This window comes from Juglans regia, chromosome 4 (assembly GCF_001411555.2).
Source record: "Juglans regia cultivar Chandler chromosome 4, Walnut 2.0, whole genome shotgun sequence".
Classification (NCBI taxonomy): Eukaryota; Viridiplantae; Streptophyta; class Magnoliopsida; order Fagales; family Juglandaceae; genus Juglans; species Juglans regia.
The window spans coordinates 10,966,430-10,987,633 of NC_049904.1; the positions used below are offsets into that span (position 1 = coordinate 10,966,430).

The 21,204-nt window shown below is 35.5% G+C and overlaps 1 protein-coding gene across 1 annotated transcript; it reads left to right on the forward strand.

Moving 5' to 3' along the window:
* The first annotated feature begins 4,629 nt into the window (after positions 1 to 4,629).
* LOC108997896 lies at positions 4,630 to 5,616 on the forward strand. Its single transcript, XM_018974282.1, has one exon. The coding sequence runs from the start codon at positions 4,630 to 4,632 to the stop codon at positions 5,614 to 5,616; it is 987 nt and encodes a 328-aa protein (XP_018829827.1).
* The last annotated feature ends 15,588 nt before the right edge of the window (positions 5,617 to 21,204 follow it).

The following is a 21,204-nucleotide window of genomic DNA, read 5'->3' on the forward strand; positions in this document are numbered from 1 at the left end:
AGTTTTGATGATCGTAGAAGAATAAGTGCCACATGATACAAGGGCTTATTGGAGAGTCTTATTTGGTAGTGTTATTATTTTATGTTGCTTTAGTATTTTGAGTCATGGATATTTCTGAGTCTTTGTGGAGATTTTTAATTTATTTTGTTGAGATATTTCTTTGGTATCGTGGTGGAGGAACATATATTTTTAGTTTTGAATAAATGAGTTTATATGTTATGGGTAAACTTGAAGTATATAAATATGATATGATACGATACGATACGATATGATACAATAAGAAGAAGATGTTCAGTTATGTTATGCCAAAGCGTTTTCTTATTATGAGCTGTTGATTTTTGAAATATGAAAAAGACTGAAATATCGCTCTGAAATGTTTATTATGTTTTGAGATCTGCATATGAAAATTAAATGTTTTTGTTTCCTGCATATTGAACTTTATGAAAAAGGCTCATGTTGTACACACTAGTATATGTGTTTTGCTATTGTGATGCCCCATATGATAAGGATAAGGGTAGGTGGTGAATGAGATCTCACATTGTAAGATTCTAATGGGGCTCTAATTGTATCATTGACTATTCCTTTTGGAGTATAAGCCATGTGATTTGGGCCTTCCATTGGGGCATTATAAATGGTATCAAAGCCTATCCCAACCAAAAATGTGGGACTTGAGCCTTGCCACCTACAACGGACAAGCTCGACGAGGATGTAGAAAATTTAAGAGGGGGAGATTGTGATACCCCATATGATAAGGATAAGGATAGGTGGTGAATGGGATCCCCCATTGATTGGGAAGAAAAAATTATTATTTTTTATAAGGTTCCAATGGGGCTCCAACTGTATCATTGACTAGTCCTTCTAGAGTATAGGCCACGTGGTTTGGGCCTTCTAATAGGGCGTTACATTATCACTTAAGCCAATCCCTGGAGGCTAAATTCTTGGGAAGATTGATTTGGGATTTTGGCCTTCAATCATGCATGTCCTCCCTTCTAAAAAACACAACAAAAAGTTCTCTCTTATTCTGCCTCTCTGCAGCAATTGCATTTACCCTATGATCCTAAACTGCAACTAAAGTTTAGGTGGTCTCGAATCCATGCCATGAGTTACGGTTTACTTGGGATGCATAGGACTATTTGAGAATTAATGTTAGTACCTGTAAGAAAGGGGCACCCATAGTGGGCACCCCTTTCTTGGAGGGTATGAAGTAGTTCTTAAACCACTTCATGAGGCTTGATGGCTGGTCATTAAGGGCCAGCCTGGGGGTTACGCTTAGAGGGACTTACTTGCATCAAAAACAAAAAATATCTCCCTCAAATGGTTCTCTCTAGTCCCGACATTTAGGCTGTGAAATTTGTGAGTGTTGCTCTGGTTTTACACGTAGCACACTCCACCATCGATGTGAAGATCATGGACAAACAACGACGCTGGAGAACCCGTGGAACAACCGCACTAGATCTATAATTTACCAACGAGGTAATATCACTTCCACTACATATTCTAATCTAGTATTTCTAACATTGGTATCAGAGCCCAATCAGTTGTTCTCGATTTGTTTTTTGACGTGCATGTTGTATTTCATTTATGTGAAAAGCTTTTTTTTCATGCACAATGTTATGTAACATGGCCAACGAGATGGCTACCGTTATGGTGGTAGCGCTACTATGAAATGGCTGCAACCACCCACTCGCCCCAAAGCTACGCACTATGGAAGATTTGGAAGTCAGATGGAAACAACTATGCCTCTCTTCGGAGGAGGAGGTAGTTCTCGAGTTTCCTGTTGAGGAAGAAGAGGAAGTACAACGTAAAGGTGAACGTAGTCTCATTGGGAAAGTATGCAGCGATCATGTCATTGGGAAAGATCTTATTTCAAATACGATGGCTAAAATTTGGAGGATTAGCAAAAGAGTTGTGTTCCAAGAGGTGGAGAAGAATATCTTCGTAGTAATTTTTGAAACACATGCAGATAAGAACAGAATTTTAGAAGGAAGGCCATGGATTTTTGATAATATGTTGTTTCCCCTTCGTCCTTGCGATGGTAAGCTGCAACCTACTCAGATTAAGTTCGAATCTGAGATATTCTGGTTACAATTGCATAACCTACCTTTAGGGAAGATGACAAAGGAATATGGAGAGTAGATAGGTGCCTCTGTTGGCAAGGTTTTAGAGGTGGATGCAGCGGATGATGGTGTAGGGTGGGGAAGATTTCTTCGAGTGAAAATTGATATGCCTCTTTTTAAACCTATTGCTCGTGGGAGATTTATTCACTTGACCGATGGGAAGCTATGGGTGCCTTTTCAATGAGAAACTTCCAAAGATATGTTTCAGGTGTGGTGGCTGGTTCATGATGATGCTGGTTGTTCTAAAAATGGACCAGGGTTTGTAATGGATGATAACTCATCCATGCAGTTTGGTGCATGGCTTCGTGCGGAGGGGGGTACTCGTCGTAAATTAACTCCCTTATCTCTTGTTAACAGTTCTACTGCTAAGGAGGGCAATAAGGAGGGAGATGGTGGTGTGGTGACGGAGGAGTCTGGTCATCCGCCTACGGGGGTGGAGGAGGTGTAGTTGTGCAGGATGAGGGGGAAGGTGGTCATGGAAGTGGCAATTTTCCAAGCATGAGTCTCGGAGAGGGGTCAATTGCCGTTCAGCAATTGGCTAGTGGGGGAAAGGATGAGCAGGTGCTCAAAGAACGTGGATTCTGTTTTGGTAGTAGCAAGTTTTTAGGAATGAAATTCGGGAAAGGGCCAACTTTACCTCAGGCACCTGAAAGTGAGGGTATTTCAAAACAGCTGATAAATGAGATTAATAGCAATGTGAATGCCACTCCTTTTAATCCTCAAAATTCTATTGATGACATGACACAAAAGAAAGGCCTTGATGGGCTTTCGAGCCTTGTCAAACTAGCTTCATTGGATTTGGTTAAGAAGCCCAACAGGTTACAACAAAAAGGAGTCTCAAAGGACTTAACGGCTTCTCTGTTAGCTACCTCAACCAATTTGCAGGTGGTACAGGTGGATGAAAGTGATTATATTCAGTGCTTACAAACTAGGGGAGGTAAGTTGAAGAGACGAGCCCGTCTCCAAGGCAAGTCTACTTCACTACCTACTTCTCAATTTGGTAGGAAAAGATTGGTTGATGAAGATGAAGACCTGTTCCCAGTCACAGTATGTTCGAAGAAAGGGAGAATTGAGGGGGTTTCACAAAATGATTTGGCGGAGGTTGTGTGTCAACCTCGCCAAGCATTATGAAAATACTAAGTTGGAACTGTCTGGGGCTTGGGAAACCCCGAACAGTTCAAAGCCTTTGCTCCATAATGAAGGCTAAAGTGCCCGAGGTGGTATTTGTTATGGAGACTAAGCTATCAGTTCAGCGTGCAAGATTAATAGCAACAAAAGCAAGGTATGACAATTGCGTGGGGGTGGATGCTATTGGCAGGAGTGGCGGTCTTATACTTATGTGGAAACATGATCAAAATATTGAATTGCTTAATTACTCTAGTAGGCATATTAATGTTGTTGTCTCAGATGCTTGTGGTGAGAATAAATGGCTACTTACTTGTTTTTATGGTCACCCAGAAGTTAGTCAGAGGAGAAGATCTTGGGATTTATTAAAATCCTTTAAACTTGTTCTATCAAGCTGGTGTGTCATTGGAGATTTCAATGAGATTCTCTCCAATGATGAGAGGGTGGGAGGCAATGTGCGCAGTGAGAGTCAAATGGAGTTGTTTAGACAAGTCTTAGGGCAGGGACAATTATATGATTTGGGCTGGAGAGGGGAGAAGTATACGTGGAGTAATCGTCATGAAGATGCCACCTACACCAAAGAGAGACTCGATAGAGTTCTGGCTACTCAGAATTGGATAGACAGTAATAGCCAGTATAAGGTTGAATCTATGGCAGCTATTTGTTCTGATCATCGCCCTATTCTACTTGAATGGGGTTCAAGTAGTGAAGTTCAGAGATGGGGTTCTAGCAGTTTCAAGTATGAACATAATTGGGGCAGAGAAGCTGGTTGTAGTGCTTTAGTTGCATCAGAATGGCAAAATGGAACTGTGGGGACCAATTTGTTAGAAACTGTGCAGTCCAAGCTAAAGTATTGCAGTAAAGGCCTCAAGAAATGGAGCAAGAACTTGGATGGTGAGAGAACTAAAGTCATAAAGGAAAAATCAAACTTTGTTGGATCAGCTTCAACTTAATGAAGACCCGTGTTCTATGACTACTTAGAAACAGTTGCAGAAGGATATAGACTTTCTTCTGGATCAAGAGGATATCAAATGGAAGCAAAGGGCAAAGAAACATTGGCTAGAAAAGGGGGATCGTAACACTAAGTTTTATCATGCATGTGTCAATTAGAGGAGGAAGAAAAATTCAATCAAAAAAGTTGTTAATGCTGAGAGGGGTGCTTTTGACAGAACCTGGAGAAATTATGCATGGCTTTTGGCAGCACTTTTCTCAGGTATTTCTTTCTACTCATCCTACTAGAGATAGCATTTTGCAGTGTTTAGCAGGAGTGGATATGGGTCAGAAATGCAAAGGGTGTTTTCTCTGTGAAGAGTGCTTATTTTCTGGATTACCTTATGAAAAAATAGTCTATTGGTGAAGCTTCGAATGGAGTGGCTGTAGAAGAGCTATGGAGGAATCTATGGCAGTTACATGTTCCAGGGAAGATCAAACACTTTCTATGGAGGCACTTATTGACATTCTACCTACAAAACATGTGTTACTGAAAAAACAAATTGTGGAAGATGGCTTGTGTCCTATCTGTCAAGGAAATGAGGAGAATGTTATTCATGTTCTTTGGAATTGTTTTGCTACTATGGATGTTTGGGGAGAGAGAGATAGCCCTCTCAACAAATGGAGTTCTAATTATAAGGATTTCATATTGTTATGGTTGGACATGGTTAACAGGTTGGATGTTGTACAGCTAGATCAAGTGGCTATTATTCTTTACAAGATCTGGGCTAGAAGGACTTGTTTTGTCTTTAAAAACATTTTTAATAGTCCACTTGTTTTAGTTAAATCAGCATTGAATGATGTAGAAGTTTTTCATGAATCTCATTTGAGATTAACTTATGATGCAGCCAGCCTACCTCAACAGATCACTAAAGTGGAATGGAGGCCACCAACAAATCCCTTCTATAAGTTAAATTTTGATGCGGCCTTTGACTCTGAGAAGAGGCTGATGGGTATTGGCATAGTGGTAAGGAACAGCAGAGGTGAGGTGCTAGCTGTGGTTTCTGCTCCCAAAAGTCATATTTGTTCTGCTTTTTCTGCAGAATGCTATGCACTTCTAAGAAGCATCAAGTTGTGCCAAGCGTTGTGTTTATACCAGGTGGTGTTCGAGGTAGATGCTAAGGCAGTAGTGAATAGTATTAATAGTTATAACAACAGCCATTCCTGGCAAGGGCTTTTGATTGATGACATACAATTCTTAATAAAAGGACATGCAAATTGGAACCTGATTTTTACTAAGAGAACTGGAAATAAAGCTACTCATATTGCAGCAAAGTTAGGCATGTATTTAGATAGTGAATCAGTGTGGATAGAAGAGGGTCCCCCGGAATTTTTGTCCGTAACTTTACTTGAAAGTCATGTACTTGCACAAAAGAGCATTTAAAGTAATTCTAATAAGCACGGTCCGAAATATCTCTTGGCCCATCAACCTCCTGTCACTTGAAGCTCGTACCCTTTATTTCCTTAAGGCCCATCTGAGCCCACTCTCCATAATTAGTCTTCAAGGTTTTCATCTCTTTGCCATCAACACTTTCACTTTCACAAAGCACTGAACGCCTTCACTGCCCTTCACCTCCAGATGTTCCGTCACGTCGGCGTGTAACAGTATATATCCTTCCCAAGATCTTCCAAGTTCTCTTCTCGCTTCTCAACTTTAGATAAAGCAATTAAATGTGGCGACTGCTCACGTTTGAGGATCTCTGCATTTCAGCCAGAGCTTGCCCCAGTTCTTCATACTTCATAGACCAGTCGCAATTCTCAATCAAGAGAAGCCCAATGTTGTACTGGTAGTCATAAAGCTTGTTCTGAAGCTTCTTCATCTTATCCAAAAGCGCCTCAAGTAATTCCTTCTCCTTCATCTCAAGGAAGCTTCTCAGAGAGTTGGCCTTTTTCTCATTTACCATTACGTCTTCCAGTCTGATATCATCCTCCTCTTTTAATGTTGAGTTGCATAAATCCATCTTCTTTTGAGCCTCTTCGAGGTCCCTCTCTTTCTGTTAAAAGAGTTGCATCAAGTTCATTCGTTGTCTGCTCTCTTTCATTAAAGATTCTCCTACTACTCTTGAGTAGCCTCTCCTCCCCTTCCTGCAGTTTCCTACTCTTGACGATGGCTGGGAGATTTCGATTCGAAAGGTGGGGCTGCCCGGGTGGGTGCGTGGGGGGCGGAGTAGAGATGGGTACCTCGGGAACTAGGGTCGCTTGGGGGTAGAGGGATAGCTCGGGGACAATGATGATTTCCTTTCAGGGCCATTGGAATTTTTGAACACGCGTCCACCACGTATCCTATGCCACATCAAGCGGTAAGAAGAGCGTTAGTATTAAGCGCGGCCGAGTAGCATTCTCGTTATCTTTAATGCACAAAATCTGGCCAGTTCACCTAACTCATCCAAAACCAACCACCACCAGTCATATTGGCACGAATGAAAGGGTATTTTAGGCAGTTACTTAAAATTAAATAAACGGGATATAGTCGTGCAAAAATTAGTGCGTCTCCACCACCAATCCCCCTCCCACCAACTTCGGCCACCAACTTTCTACTTTAGAATTTGACTCTTCGAAACAATATCTCAAAATGCATCGGAATCTGGCTCAGTTTTTGCATTTTCAATAATATCATGCCCAAGCGTTTCCAGAACGCGTGAGTATCACGCGGTAGTATCCCACAGTGTCAAATCATACTGCACCGTCCATTCCTAGTGTTCTGATCACGTGAATTAATGGAAAATTTATAAATAATAATAAGATAATTTAAGAGTAAAAGTAAAATAAGTTTTTAATAAATTAAAACCTTCCCTTTCTTTAAAATTATCTTATTAGATATGGCTACACCTGGTACCCATTTTTGTTTTTTTTTTAATGTTTTGATGTTTCTTTTTTTTTTTATTTCTTTCTAACAACGAAATGGACAGAAACTCAAATATGTCCAATGAATCATCAATTTTATATTTTTTTTACTCTCTAAATAGAGTTTAAATGTTGCATCAACATTTTTTTTATAAAAAAGATTCATAACATGTAGGTTTTGATTATAAAAAAAAAATAGTTGCAATCCAGATTCCAGGTTTTTAAAAACAAGTTTCAATTCGGGTTTCGATCTGGATTTGATCCTGGCTAACCTGGTCTGAGCTCCTGCCCGATTTTAAAATTCAAATTTGGATCTGGATATACCTGGATTACTTGGATGGAACCTGAATAAACAGTACTAGTTGAATCCTCCAAATCCATATTTGGACAATAGATCTTAATTACTAATTGCTAAAAAAGAAATTAGAGGAATGTTCCGACTCATAAAAGAAACTATAATAATTCTAGTTCTCACTGAGGTAAGCTCGTTTGTTTTGCTTGGTAAAAGAATCTTAAAATGTTTTCTATATCATGGCTTTCTGGTGAGCACGATTAATTTTTTAAAAACAGGGACAAAAGATAAGCAATTTTTAAAATCACGTGTAGGCCTCAACCACAGAAATCAGTTTTTTAATAAGATCCGGATGGCTCACTGGCCTCTCAAAAATTGTTTTAAAAACTTTAGTATAAAATTCTTGGCATAGCTAGTCAACTCTAATTATAGCCATTCTGGATTGTAAATTTTTCTGGTTACACAGACATGCATGCAATTTTCTATTGGTCAATGGTCATGACCCTATTATTCTATTCAGAATTACAGTTCATAAGATGGAAGTGTCTTGTGAATCTGTGATGAATAATTACATCTAAGAGTTTTTAAACATAAAAGATTCATTTTATTAGTATTTTTAGTTCAATTTTAAATTTCAAATTTTATAATTTTCAGCATATCAATATCTGACACATCAACACGTATTATTATATAAGTAAGAATTATAAATACAAGTAACATTTTCATTTTAAAACAATTTCTTAATCTAGTTTAGTGAGAATATGTGCTATATAGTTCAAATTATCAACTTTGTCCAATTCCATTCTAAAAACTAGATTAATACTGTAGTGATTATGTGCTTATATTTCCTACTGAGAAGTGAGATAGAGATAAATAGATTAATACAAAAATAAATTTATAAATTGACGTAGATTCATGTAATTTATTAAATTTATTTTATAATAAAAATAATTTTACAAGCTGATGTAATATATAAAATCACGTTATTTTATAGATTTACTTTTGTGTAATTTTTTTATGACGAAAATATTTATTTTACTTGTTTATTTATTTAATCTTTTGTTTTTCATCATTTACAATGTGGTAGGGGAAAAAACGAATAGGGTGGTTCTTTGCATACTTTGCTAAACCAAATATGAAAGGAGACAAAAAGACCTGGGATAATGTAATTTCCTTGAACCGACATGTCCAAACAAGTAAATAGACTATAAAAGGACGGTTTGTGAAAAAAAAAAAAAAGGTGTTCAGAAATATCACTTACTGTAATACCATCAAATATGCGTGAAGAGTCCTTTTTAGTATAGGTTTGTATGATAAATTGGGATGAAGTTGAAATTTAAATAAATTATTATTTTTTAATATTATTATTTTAAGATCAGAAAAAATTAAATTATTTATTATATTTTATATAAAGATTTAAAAAAATTATAATAATTAAACTACTTCTCCTAATTCCAAAGTTCTAAAGTTTTTAATATTCACTCAAAGCGAGAGTCCCGGATAATCTAGTCGGACTACTTGGCCAATTGTCGATTCCTACTACAAGCTCATATGAAAGAGTAACATCCACGCATTTCATAATATGTCACTAGTTTAAAATATCATTATATAAAGTATTATAATCATAAAAAATATTACGTCTAAATTATTTTTTAAACGCAAGTAAAATACATTCATCCCAAAGTTTCTAAGTTTTTATTCTTAAGAAAAAAAAAGAAATAATACAACAAAAAACTCTACAATTTTTCCATAATTTTTAAATAAAATAATATTTTATGAAAAATTTATTTTGATTTTGATTTTGATTTTGATTTTGATTTGATGTCTTTGAATTTTAAAATATTATTATTTTATTCGTAAGTGTAACTTTGTCATGCTGTCGTTGCTCTTAAAAAAAATTCATAGTGGCCGCCGAATTCCATTCCATTACCACCACTTAGTGCTATGCATAATGGGAAGTATATAACATCTCGTATTTTAATGTATTTTTAATTAAAAAATTATTTATTATTAATTTAAAAATTAATTCTCTTGTTTTAAATTTTTATATTTTAGGAGGTTTATTTTTATGATTTTAATTTGTGAAAATTAAATTTGATATGTTTCTTTAATATTAATAATTGTTATACATTTAAATTTTTCTTCATTTTAAATTAGTTTATTGTTAGGTTTAATTATTTTATTTTCATTTAATCACTACGTTTGAATTATTTTATTTTACTTGTTGTTTTGAAACAGTTTCCGATGGATCATTTTTGTGACCCAAGATGTGAAGATTGGACCTCATTTCTTTCCCTCACTTTTTTTTTCTTTTATTTTCCTCTTTTTATTTTCTTCCTTCTTTTCTTTTCTCCTCATTTGTTTTTCTTCTCTCCTCTCTCCCGCGCGAGCGACGTCGTCTCTCTCTCTCACCGTGTGAATTATTCTCCTCCACCCAGCCACTACAGCTCGCCGCCGTGTGCCTTACCTGCCGGCGACCCCTCCCCTCCGATCTCAGCTCCTCCCGCGCCGCCGTCGCGCCACCTCGGGCCATCATTTCTTCACCACTTCATCATCGACCTCCTAGAAACCCAATGCACCCAACCCCAGCTCCGATCCGCCTCTGGTGAAGTACATCCAACTCCATTTTCGTTTTGGATATTCTACACTTCAAACACCCTCTACGCCGCCACCCACGGCCAACCACCACCACCACTAGCTTCACCAACATCCCTAAACCCTTCCTTATCAATCTCGGGTCTTGGTTTGTCCCAGTTCAAAAGTGGATTTTTGAGACATACGACCACAGTGCATTTTGCACTATTCCGTTGTTGTGCCGCCACTTCTAGCACCTCCTGATCTTTCAAAAATTATACTATAGCATTGTAAGTATTTTCCTAAAGAACTTTTGAGATTTAAATGTATTTTCGCACTAACTCATATTTACTGTTAATTGGTTGGTTGTGTCAGACTGAGTCCGAGAAGTAATGGGGTCGGTTGGATTGGATGATGGAGTTGTTTGTGTGATTGGTTTATGCTATGAGATTTGTTGGTTGTTTCGGGTTTAAATATTGATGTTTTGAGTTTGACGTTGATCATGGTGGATAGTGGTGATTTTTAGGAAGTGATGATATATTTTGAGACTATGAGGGTTTTAAGTTTTGAGGAATTAAAATAGATTATTTTAGACGCTTAGGCTTAAATATCGAAATCCGTGATTGATTGAAAACTTACGGAAATTATGTGATTATTTTCATAGGTGACAATTTATAATCGACTCGACATTTTTTAGGAAAATTTTGAAAAGCTAAGTTGTCCAGGTAAGTGGGGTTCGTATGCTAGATTTGCATAAAAATAAAATGGGTTGAGGTTGATTTTTGAAAATATGCATGTTTTGTTATGAAAAGATATTTGAACTACCTCAGTTATTTGTTCTGCATTACTCATGAGATTCTGTTTAAGAATAAAGTATTTTCTGTCATGACTGGTGTAGACATGAGGTACTTTGCATTTTGCTTCTGAACTATGCAAAAGAGAGCGAATATGAAAGTTTGTGCATAAAATTATATTTTGTGATTTTTGAAAACTTTGTTCTGTTCTGAAGATGTTCTGTACTCTGATATGATGTGATTTCTGAAAACTCTATTCTGTTCTGAAGATGTTCTGTACTCTGATATGATGTAATTTCTGAAAACGTTTGGCATAACATGATGAATCGGGATGTGGTTTGTGGATGGTGACCTATTTGACCTACCACGGGTGCTAATAGTGGCTTCTGTTTGGCTTGGTACCAACTGTTCTGCTTCTGGTGCACCCACTTTGGAAACAAAATGGTTTTTCTGGTGATCTTTCCTGTGTGCACACATGGGGCTCCGAGAATAAATAAGGAAAAAATTCACATTCTGTTTTTGCTCAGTTAGCTACCGAGATTTGCACAACTTTACCATGGGGGTTAAACATGGCCTCTGATGTGATATGATGCTCTGGTACGATGGTAGTCAGTTATGCTATGCTAAAAGAATTTGAATAAGAATACTTTTGAATTTTCGCTCTGATATTTTAGATAACATGTTCTGACTCTGCATTCTGAAAATAAAGTGTTTTGTTCTGCATTCTAAGATCTGTAAATGCTCATGTTTGCATATTAGTATATGTTCTCTGCTTACTGAGTTGTTGATAACTCACCCCCTCTTATCTCCAATATTTTCAGATGATTTTTAAATATTTCAGCTGATGATCAAGACTATGAAGAATTGGATGAGATGAGTTAAGAATAGTGGATTAAGAATAGAAAGTTTTCAATGAGTATTGGTAATTTGTGATAATTATATTGTTGAAATATGAGTTTAAGTGACATGTAGAGAAGTTAGTAATTTTTGGGGTTACTATATTGAGGATTTTATATACGAATATGTGTGGTTAATTAAATTTAAAGTGTTTACGTTTGATTTGAAACTTTTGGAAGAGTATTAGCAATGTTGGAGTTAATTATCAGGTAATATGAGTTAACTTTCCGAACCCTCGGGGACGGAGCGTTACACCGTAAGCCCGATCCGTCCGAAATAACCGATAGTCTCAACCCGTGAAAGACGGGTTCATCAGGTGAAAGGTATGATTTTGGGTTTTAGAAATTCAACCCGTCAAATTTGTCGAAACCGAAAAACACTACTAAAGACGAAAACCCTATGAAGTTTGAACTGAATACGAAAACACTTTCTCTTGACTGCAGAAACCCTAGTCACTGTCGCTGTTCTCCGTCGTCGTTCGTCGTCACCGGTCGCAGAGGTCATCGTAGAGGTGTGTTCTCTCTCTCTCTCTGTGTGTAATATTTAAGTTTTCTGCTTGGGTCTGTTGTGGGATGAAGAGTTTATAATTGATGAAGATGTTTCTTTGGTAGTTTATATAAATTGATGAAGGGATTGTTTGGAGTCGTGGAGATAATCTTTGCTTGCACTTGTTTCTGTCGTCCCTTAACACCATCTAATATTTTATATTTGCTTTTCACTTCCTGAGGTCATGTGAATTGGGTGTAATAGCAATAAGAATGAAGATATTCTTTGAGGTTAGATCAATAGGGATTTATATGTTTTAATTTAACAGTAGCTTACATTAATTATCCCCCAAAAGTTATGGGAAATAAGATCATTTTCGCCCATTTAATCTTTTGTTTTTCTTCTTCCTTTTTTGTGCATCTTTATTTGCAACATTTAATATAATTAGAGGGGAAAAAACAAGTTTGGTGGTGGAACATTTCCTTCCCATACTCACGTACATGTAAATTGAGTAGGTCTAAGGGGTACATAGAAGAGAGAGATATTAGAGATTTGAAAAAGAAATTGAATAATTAATGTAGATGACAGAGATTTGGTTAGTCATTAGTGGAGTTTTAGGTTCTTTTATTTCCACCGACCCGGATGATAAAGAAAGGATTAGAGATCATGAGGGTGGCAGCCAGGAAACATAACAACTGAAAATAAACTATTTGTTGCTAAATGTGTTGTGGTTTTGTTGGAGACTGTATGTAACCCAGAACATGATCAAGGACAGATCTAAGCTATGTTGTCTAGCTCTGCCTGCCCCCCTCCCCACACACCCAAAAGAAAAAAAAAAAATGTATCTGGAGAAGGGGGAAAACATTAATGGCTAAAAAATTGAATTCTCCTTTTTAATTTAGTGTGGATCAGTTTATTGTACATCTCAATGGAGAGCTTATAATGTATCAATAAAACAGGTCATGATTGAAGTTTTTTGTATGGATCAGTTTATTGATACATTATAATGTATCAATGATATAATTCATGTATATATATATATATATATATGTGTGTGTGTGTGCGCATTTTAATTCATTTTTGTTAAAATTAAATTATTAAAGACGTATAATGCATTTTAATTGATCATTTCTTTCTAAATGAAACTTAATTGGAAAATGATTTGTATAGTCTAATTCGAGTGCGTAAACCTTATACACTATCCCCATTTTCCCTTGCTTGATATCACAAGCTGCATCCCAGTTAGCTTTGAAACCATTTTCACGTGGTGGCGTCCATTTCTGAAGCATCTCTATACGACTGCTAGGATTTCTTGACTCATCTGTCCGAACCTCAACTGAATGGAATTCCTCTAGATTTTCTTTGGCTATTCTAATGACACTACTCGAGTTAAGGAATTTGTTTTAAAAAATATAACTCTTTCTTCTAATCCACAAACCCCTCATGATGACTGCAACATCTTCTAGCTCACGGCCCTTATTAAGCTTCCCTGACAAAACCTGTGATTGGATATTTTTTAAATCCATACCAATCGTGCAGCCTAGCTATAAATTTCAGTTACATAGGCCATTGTTGAATACAATATTGTTTTTTTTTTAATTTTCTTTTTTCTTTGAAGCATATGAATCTCATGCATGCAGAACGTCATGCGCAAGTTTATTGCCCTTTATTCTCAGCTTGGGTCATCCATCAATTATTTTTCTTATATTATATAATTTGTTCAATAAAATACAACCATGAAATAGTTTAATTGAATTCTACTGTTGTTGAATAGCAGATGATAGGTGAAAAGTGTGACCAAAAAGAATCACAACTTATTTATTTTTGAAAATTTTAATTGTTATTTAATCAATATTAATATAATGAAAAACATACGTGGGTGACAATAATTTTTCTTTCTTTTGAGTTTCTTTAAATCATAAAAATAGAGTAATTTTTAGTTCATATCTTAATATCTTAATTTATATATGTTATATTATATCTCAGCTCATATATGGATTGTTTCGAAAGTGACACTCGTACAAATTTAAGAGACAATGAGACTGCTACTCCTTTGGAAAGCCGATTACAAATGGTTTCAAATATTAACTTGTCTAGTGACACAAGTCTCTCAGTCCCTCATTGTAAAAGGAGGGCAAATAAAGACCCCTCAGCAGTGTGGGACCATTTTACTAAAATAGATGGATGCCCTTTAAATGACCCAAAAGTAAAGTGTAATTATTGTTACAAGATTTACTCTTGTCATCCCAAAATCAGACTTATGGATCAACAAACTATGAGTCATGAGGGGGCTCTTGAGATAATTGGAGATAGTAATGTCAATAACTCGGCAAATGCATATAAGTTTGATTCAGAAAATGTACGAATGATAATTGTTGAAATGATAATTTGTGATGAGCTTCCATTTAGGATAGTAGAAGCCCAGGGATTTAGAAAAGTATGTAGATCACTTGAACCAAGGTTTCAAGTGCCATCTCGAACTACTGCAGCGAGAGACTGTATTAAACTATTTAAAATGGAGAATGAGAAGTTTAGGAAAATATTTAAGACGGTTGGGCGGATTAGTTTAACCACTGACACATGGACGTCGATTCAAAACTTAAATTATGTCTTATTGCACACTTTATTGACTGTGAATGGAAACTACACAAAAGAATTCTAAACTTATGCATGATCCCTAATCACAAAGGAGAAACTATTGGAAAGTATGTAGATTCATGTCTACAAGATTGGGGTATTGACAAGATCTTTAATGTTACAGTTAACAATGCTTCCTCAAACGATGTTGCCATTGAGTATTTGAGGAAGTTCGTAGGAGGTCATTTGTTAGAAGGGAAGTATATTCATTATTCACATTAGGTGTTGTGCTCATATTATGAACCTGCCAGCGTATAGTCGCCGAATTCTGACTAGGCCACTGGATTCCGGCTGCTAGTGGCAGCCACCGATTTCTCATCCAATTCATTATAAAATAGAAAATATATATACATACAATCTTTTTACAATTTTTTATATAATTATATTTTAAATTAGGAACATTTTTGTAAATTAAATTAAAAAGTAACATGATTACTTTACAGAAATATCTTTATTTTAAAATATAGTTATATAAAAAAATTATAAAAAATATTGTACACGTATTATTACTCTTATAAAATAGCCCTAAGACCTACTACAAAAGTGAATGATATTTGTAGATATGGAAAATGATAGGGAGCCCGTTTTGGGCTCCCGTTAAGTTTTCCCGATTATTGTTTTTATTTTATTTTTAGTTTTTTTTTTAATTTAGTGATTAAGAAAATATTATTTAATAATATTGTGAATTTTTTTTTTAAAAATATTAGTGTTAAAAAAATGTGAAAAAAAAATTTAAATTTTTTTTTTAAAAATTTGTCTAACAATATTATTAAAAAATATTTTCTTAATCACTAAATAAGAAAAACTTAAAAAAAAAAAAGACGCCTTTGGGAAAACTTAACGAGAGCCCAAAACGGGCTCCCTAGCATTTCCCTTATAGATATTTGTATCAGTCTTGATAAAATATAATTCAAGGCTGACCAACAGCCTCAAGGGTACAAATCTAAAGAGCACAATCGTCACACCCCCAAATTCTCTAGAAGAGCCTAAATCCCTTATCTAATACGACGGGTCCAATTACATTAGAACTAGGCCTAGGAAGACAGACCCTTGTCGAACAACCCAATATGGGTCATGGACTGTGGTAACAACCCACGCCGCCCATGGGATAAAGTCTTATCAAACTCATATCAGCTAAGAAAATCCAACAACCCTCAAGCATCATATAAGATTTAGATAGCAAGGAAAATTCATATAAGAGATCATGCTGTTACGAGGTTCAAAGGAACCTCCTCCTCACTCTATATATATCTATCAATGTCCAACCGTTAAGTACACAAACATTACTTCTGTCTTCAGTAGTAAAGATTGAGTGATATATCTAACTTAAGCATCGGAAGCATTTTTGAACCCTTCAGGCCTTCTCATTTCTTCGATTACATGTCTAAGTAGGCGGGAGTGCGAAACACGTCCATAACATTCCTGATCCTAGTTATCGATATCATGATGTTGGACATACAATCCATAGTTGTATTGTTGGAGTATAGCTTCACACATTGAGAATATAGAATTAAAGTCAAAGAAAAAAAGTCAAAGAAGAGAAGAAGAAATAAGTTTCTGTTATTTCTGTTAACTCAGTTATTGAAGTTGATGAATTAGTATAAATACACTTGTATATTTACGTATTATTCATTCAATGCAATTCAGTCGATTTCACATACTCATTCTCTCTCCTCTATTTCCTTCATTTTCTGCCTTCATCAAGTTCCCAATTCATTCTTCATTGAGTTCTTGACATGGTATCAGATTGATAATTGCTTCCACATAACAAAGTTCTTTCATTCATTTGTTTCTCTGTTCTTTCTTGAACGTCTTCTACAATTTTTCCTCTGCACTACAATTTTTCATTTCAGATTTTGTAGCGATCCTCAACAAAGATTTCTTGTATTTATATCTATACATTCTTGGTATGAATTCTACCAGTGTTACTCCTGTAATTCCTTCAGATGATTCTTGAAGCCCGTATTATCTTCATCCTAGTCATAATTCTGGCGCCCTCTTAGTCTCAGAAATATTTACTAGAGACAACTATGTAGCTTGGAGTCGCTGGATCACAATAGCCTTGAATGTCAAGAACAAGGTTGCCTTCATTGATGGTTCGATTTCTTCTCCTCCAACTGATCAACTTGTTGCTCATACAACTTGGTTGCATGCCAATAATCTTGTACTTTCTTGGTTGATGAATTCTACTTATAAAGAAATAAGAAACAATCTGTTATATGTTGCCTCGGTTGTTGATCTCTGGAATGAATTAAAGACCAGATATTTAAGAAATGATGGACCAAGAATTTTTCATCTTGAAAATTCTCTAAGCTACATAAGTCAAGGGTCTTTATCTGTCACTAAATATTTCAATGCTTTTAAAAAACTCTTTGGGATGAGTATGTTAGCAATAGGCCATTTCCAACATGCACTTTTGGAAAGATGTCAACATGTATCTGTGATCTCTTCAATTTCTTGCTACTTCGACAACGGTCTGATTATGTGTTGAAGTTTCTTGTTGGATTAAATAATTCTTATGCCTCTGTTAGAAGTCAACTACTCCTTGTTGTTCCATTGCTTAGTATGGCTAAAGTCTTTTCATTATTGCTGCAAGAAGAGAGTCAAAGACAACTTACCAATTCTGCATGTAATGAGACACATGCATTAATGGCCAAGTAGTTCCCTCAGCCAACTACTCAATCCAAGTTCTTGAAAGAGAAGCCAAAGAATTCCTTGCATTGTACTCACAGTGGATACAATAGACATACAGTTGATAAGTGTTTTCAGCTCAATGGGCACCCTCTTGGATGGACTGTACCAAAAGGAAAGTGAAACATGCCTTCTGCATATGCTCTCATTTCTACTGGAGAGGTCTATATTCAAAATAGTAATGAGCAACAAATGTTTTCTTTAACTTTTGAAGAATTCAATAAACTTCTTGCACTTGCCGATTCCTCTCAACCCTCTCAGAATACCACCTCAACAGCAACAATAAATCTAGTCACTTCTTCTCAATTCTCGGGTAAAGAACACCCTTTTATTTATTGCAATTCTGTCTCTTCTACTCTAAAATCCAATTTTTCTTAGATTCTTGATACTGGTGGAATAGATCATATGATCTGTTTACCACTCTTATATTATTCTCCACCCTAAACAAATAATTTCTTCTATTAACATTCCTAATGTACATACTGTTCTAGCAACATACGTTGGTACCATATGCCTTTCTAACACACTATTTTTACATAATGTTTTGTGTTCCTACATTTTCCTTCAACCTATTATCTACTTCCAAACTAACAAAAGAATCTAACTTTTGCCTATCGTTTTATGGCTCTTACTGTCTTTTACAGGACCACTCAATGAAGAAGATGACTAGGATTGCATTTGAGAAACAAGGACTCTACTATTTGTCTCAAGCTTCTTCAAAAGCTTATTCATGCATGATAAGTGTGATTTTTATGTGATTTTTATTACTCTTTTATTTATGAAACGTGTCATTTTTCCTTCAATATTATTGATTTTATTTTATTTCTATATATTTTCTTTATTTTCTTGGATTTGAAGGAATGAAAAGATTTAGTGCGAAATGAGAGCATTTTGGTACAAAAAAAGAGACTACGGATCCAGACCGATGAGAGACATTGAGATCTGAAGAGAACTGAGGAGATTTAGGCAAGGAGACTCGCGACCAGAATTGACGACCATAATTGACAACAAGAGTTAGGCGATAAGTGAGATATTTTACCTTTTGGGCGAGAAGACTTGATGCAAGGCTCCGAGCGACTAAATTGGGCGACTAGTCTAAACAACCAACTTAAAAAACCAACCTAAACGACATCTTGGGCAACAACTAGTAAAGGCGAGCAGTTTTACGGCTCGGTAGTTTGGCGAGAGGGTTCTATCATCCCGATCGGGAGTCTTTCCTCTCGGTAGGCCAGTTATATTCAACGCACACGGCATCTACTAGGTGGGACCCTTCAGAGTTCTACAATCAATCTTTTAACCACCAAATCCTCCCAAATTTCGTAAATCAAGCCGCCTATTAGTGAATCTTTCATTTTAGATAATTCCATTATTCTTAGGATAATTTCTTTTATGTTAACATTTATCTTTAGAAAATATTTTCCAGATCTTTAGGTTAGATTGTAGCCGCAATTATCTTGTTTCTGTATTTGAATTTTGACATTTATTTGATCCCATCTTATGGGATGAATAGAGTGGAAGAGGAGAGTTCGAGCTTTAGAGCAAAAATATTACAGAGTTTATTCTTTAAGTTTCTTTCAAGGAGGTAGATCTGGAGGGCAGAGGCGAGTGCCGCATACTTTATCAACCGACTCCAATGAAAAATACTAGTTTTATTATTTTTCTTTTCAATTTCTTTATGAACTAATTTTATTTTCTAGACCTTTGATGTAGTCTAGCATTGAACACACAATTTATATTCGAAGTTATTTTATTTTCAATATTCTCATAATTGAGTGTTTATTCATTGTTCTTAATGCTTGTAATTTTCTAGCTAATTATTGTTCGATCTATTGAATCGTAATGAGACGAAGATGTGATTTGCAATTAAAGTTCTAGGATTAAGCATCATTAGTTGAGCGAAAGTAGATATACTTTACCATGATTAGTGTGATTTTCAAGAAAAATCCAAATAACTTAATGAGTCTCCAATTAGTTAAATTCACGTAGATATATTGAGTTATTAATTTGAGATATTTTTGGTATTGTTAGAGAGAAAATATTGAATAGTTAAGGGATTTTTATCTTCAACTTTGGATAATTGGAATTCTATAACAAGGAAGAATAAATTGTATAGGATTTGCTAGGTAAAATCAAACCCTCTAGATCTATTCTTATTATCTTAAAATCTAAATTTTAATGCTATTTTCTTTAGTTTAATTTAGATAATCTATTCTTCAAATTTTAGTTTCTAAATAGTAATTAATTTAGTAAATTTCAATACTCAATAGCATAATTATTCCCTGTGGGTTTGACATCCGTTTTCTTTAAAAGACTTTACTACTTGTTACGATTCTGTGCACTTGCAGATATTTTCAGCCGAACAGGACACAAGATGTGGGGCCGGTGCACAACCTCGCATACAGGAGTTAAGTGTGTTGGCCAGTAAAATAAATATAATAAGTCAAATAATTTAAGATAAGTCATGCGTGACATGAACATATGAATGAATGATCATGAATTTAAATTCTCAATATGAAATATTTTATGAAAAATCTTATATTTATTACGTTTATGTTGTCATGAGAATGATGAACACGAGCAAGCAGGCCGTGATTAGATGGAGTAGTCAATTAAGTCCCAGACTTCTTAGAATCAATTATTTTTCATGACATGGATTTTATTCAGTTTATTTCATTTAATATTATCCGAAAACATATTTTTTATTAAATAATTCTTTTATGCCATAAATTTTTATTTATTAAATATGAGATATCTTGTCGGGTTATTTTTATGAAAAGCACGTGACACTCCTAGCTTACTAGGAAGGAGGCATTACATGTAGCACAGCTAGCTTCATACTTAAAAAGAAAACTTCTCTTCTCTGTTGGAAAAGTACCCATTGCCATGGATTATAAAAGAGATTTATGATCAAAACATCTTGCTATTAGTCCCACCACACTAAGCCCCTTGAAGGTAGAAATCTATTGACCATCAGCAACTGCCCTATCCATTCTTTCCTTTGTGAAAGTGTCATCAGAGTGCTTATTGCTCTAAGTAAACATATCCCCTTGATTCTATGATTGGAAAATAATCTCATTAAAATGTCCAACTGCACATCATGTAGTTTGATCATTGGGTTTTAATCTAGCAAGTAGGTTTGAGGAGTCTGTTCTTTTCCCAGTTTTTGGGTAGCCGAAAAACCCTATTAATAACCATTTCCATTTCTTCCTCTTCATAAGTCCATGCATTGATATGCAACTGTGAATAATTATGAATCTCTACATCATTTTCATTCTTCCATAATAAGGCCAACCCCATTTCTTCCCTATCACATCCACCACAAGACACCCAGCAAAACCAATCCTCCTTTTAATAGCTTCTATCATATTTGAATTTGTCTTAGTTTCAATAAGGAACACAACTTTGGGTCTCTTCTCCCCCACTAAAAAGTAGAGGTCTTGAATTGTCCGAAAGTTTCCAAACCCTCGGTAGTTCTAACTCAACAAATTCATTATGTCTGGCAAGGCTACCTGGGAGCCTCCGCCTCTACAATTCCTTTGTCATAAGCAACTTCACTATTCCCTTTCCTCACTTTATTTGCTCTTTTCCCCAAATCTCCCTCCACAACATCTGCATCACCCCTTCTTTTGTTTCCAACAGATAAAATAGAAGACACCTAGATTATTTTTTGCACGTGCTCTCCTCTTACATTGTCCTCAATTTTGACCATTCATTGCCTTCCTGCAATTATAATTTTTCTTATCTTCAACAACTCCTC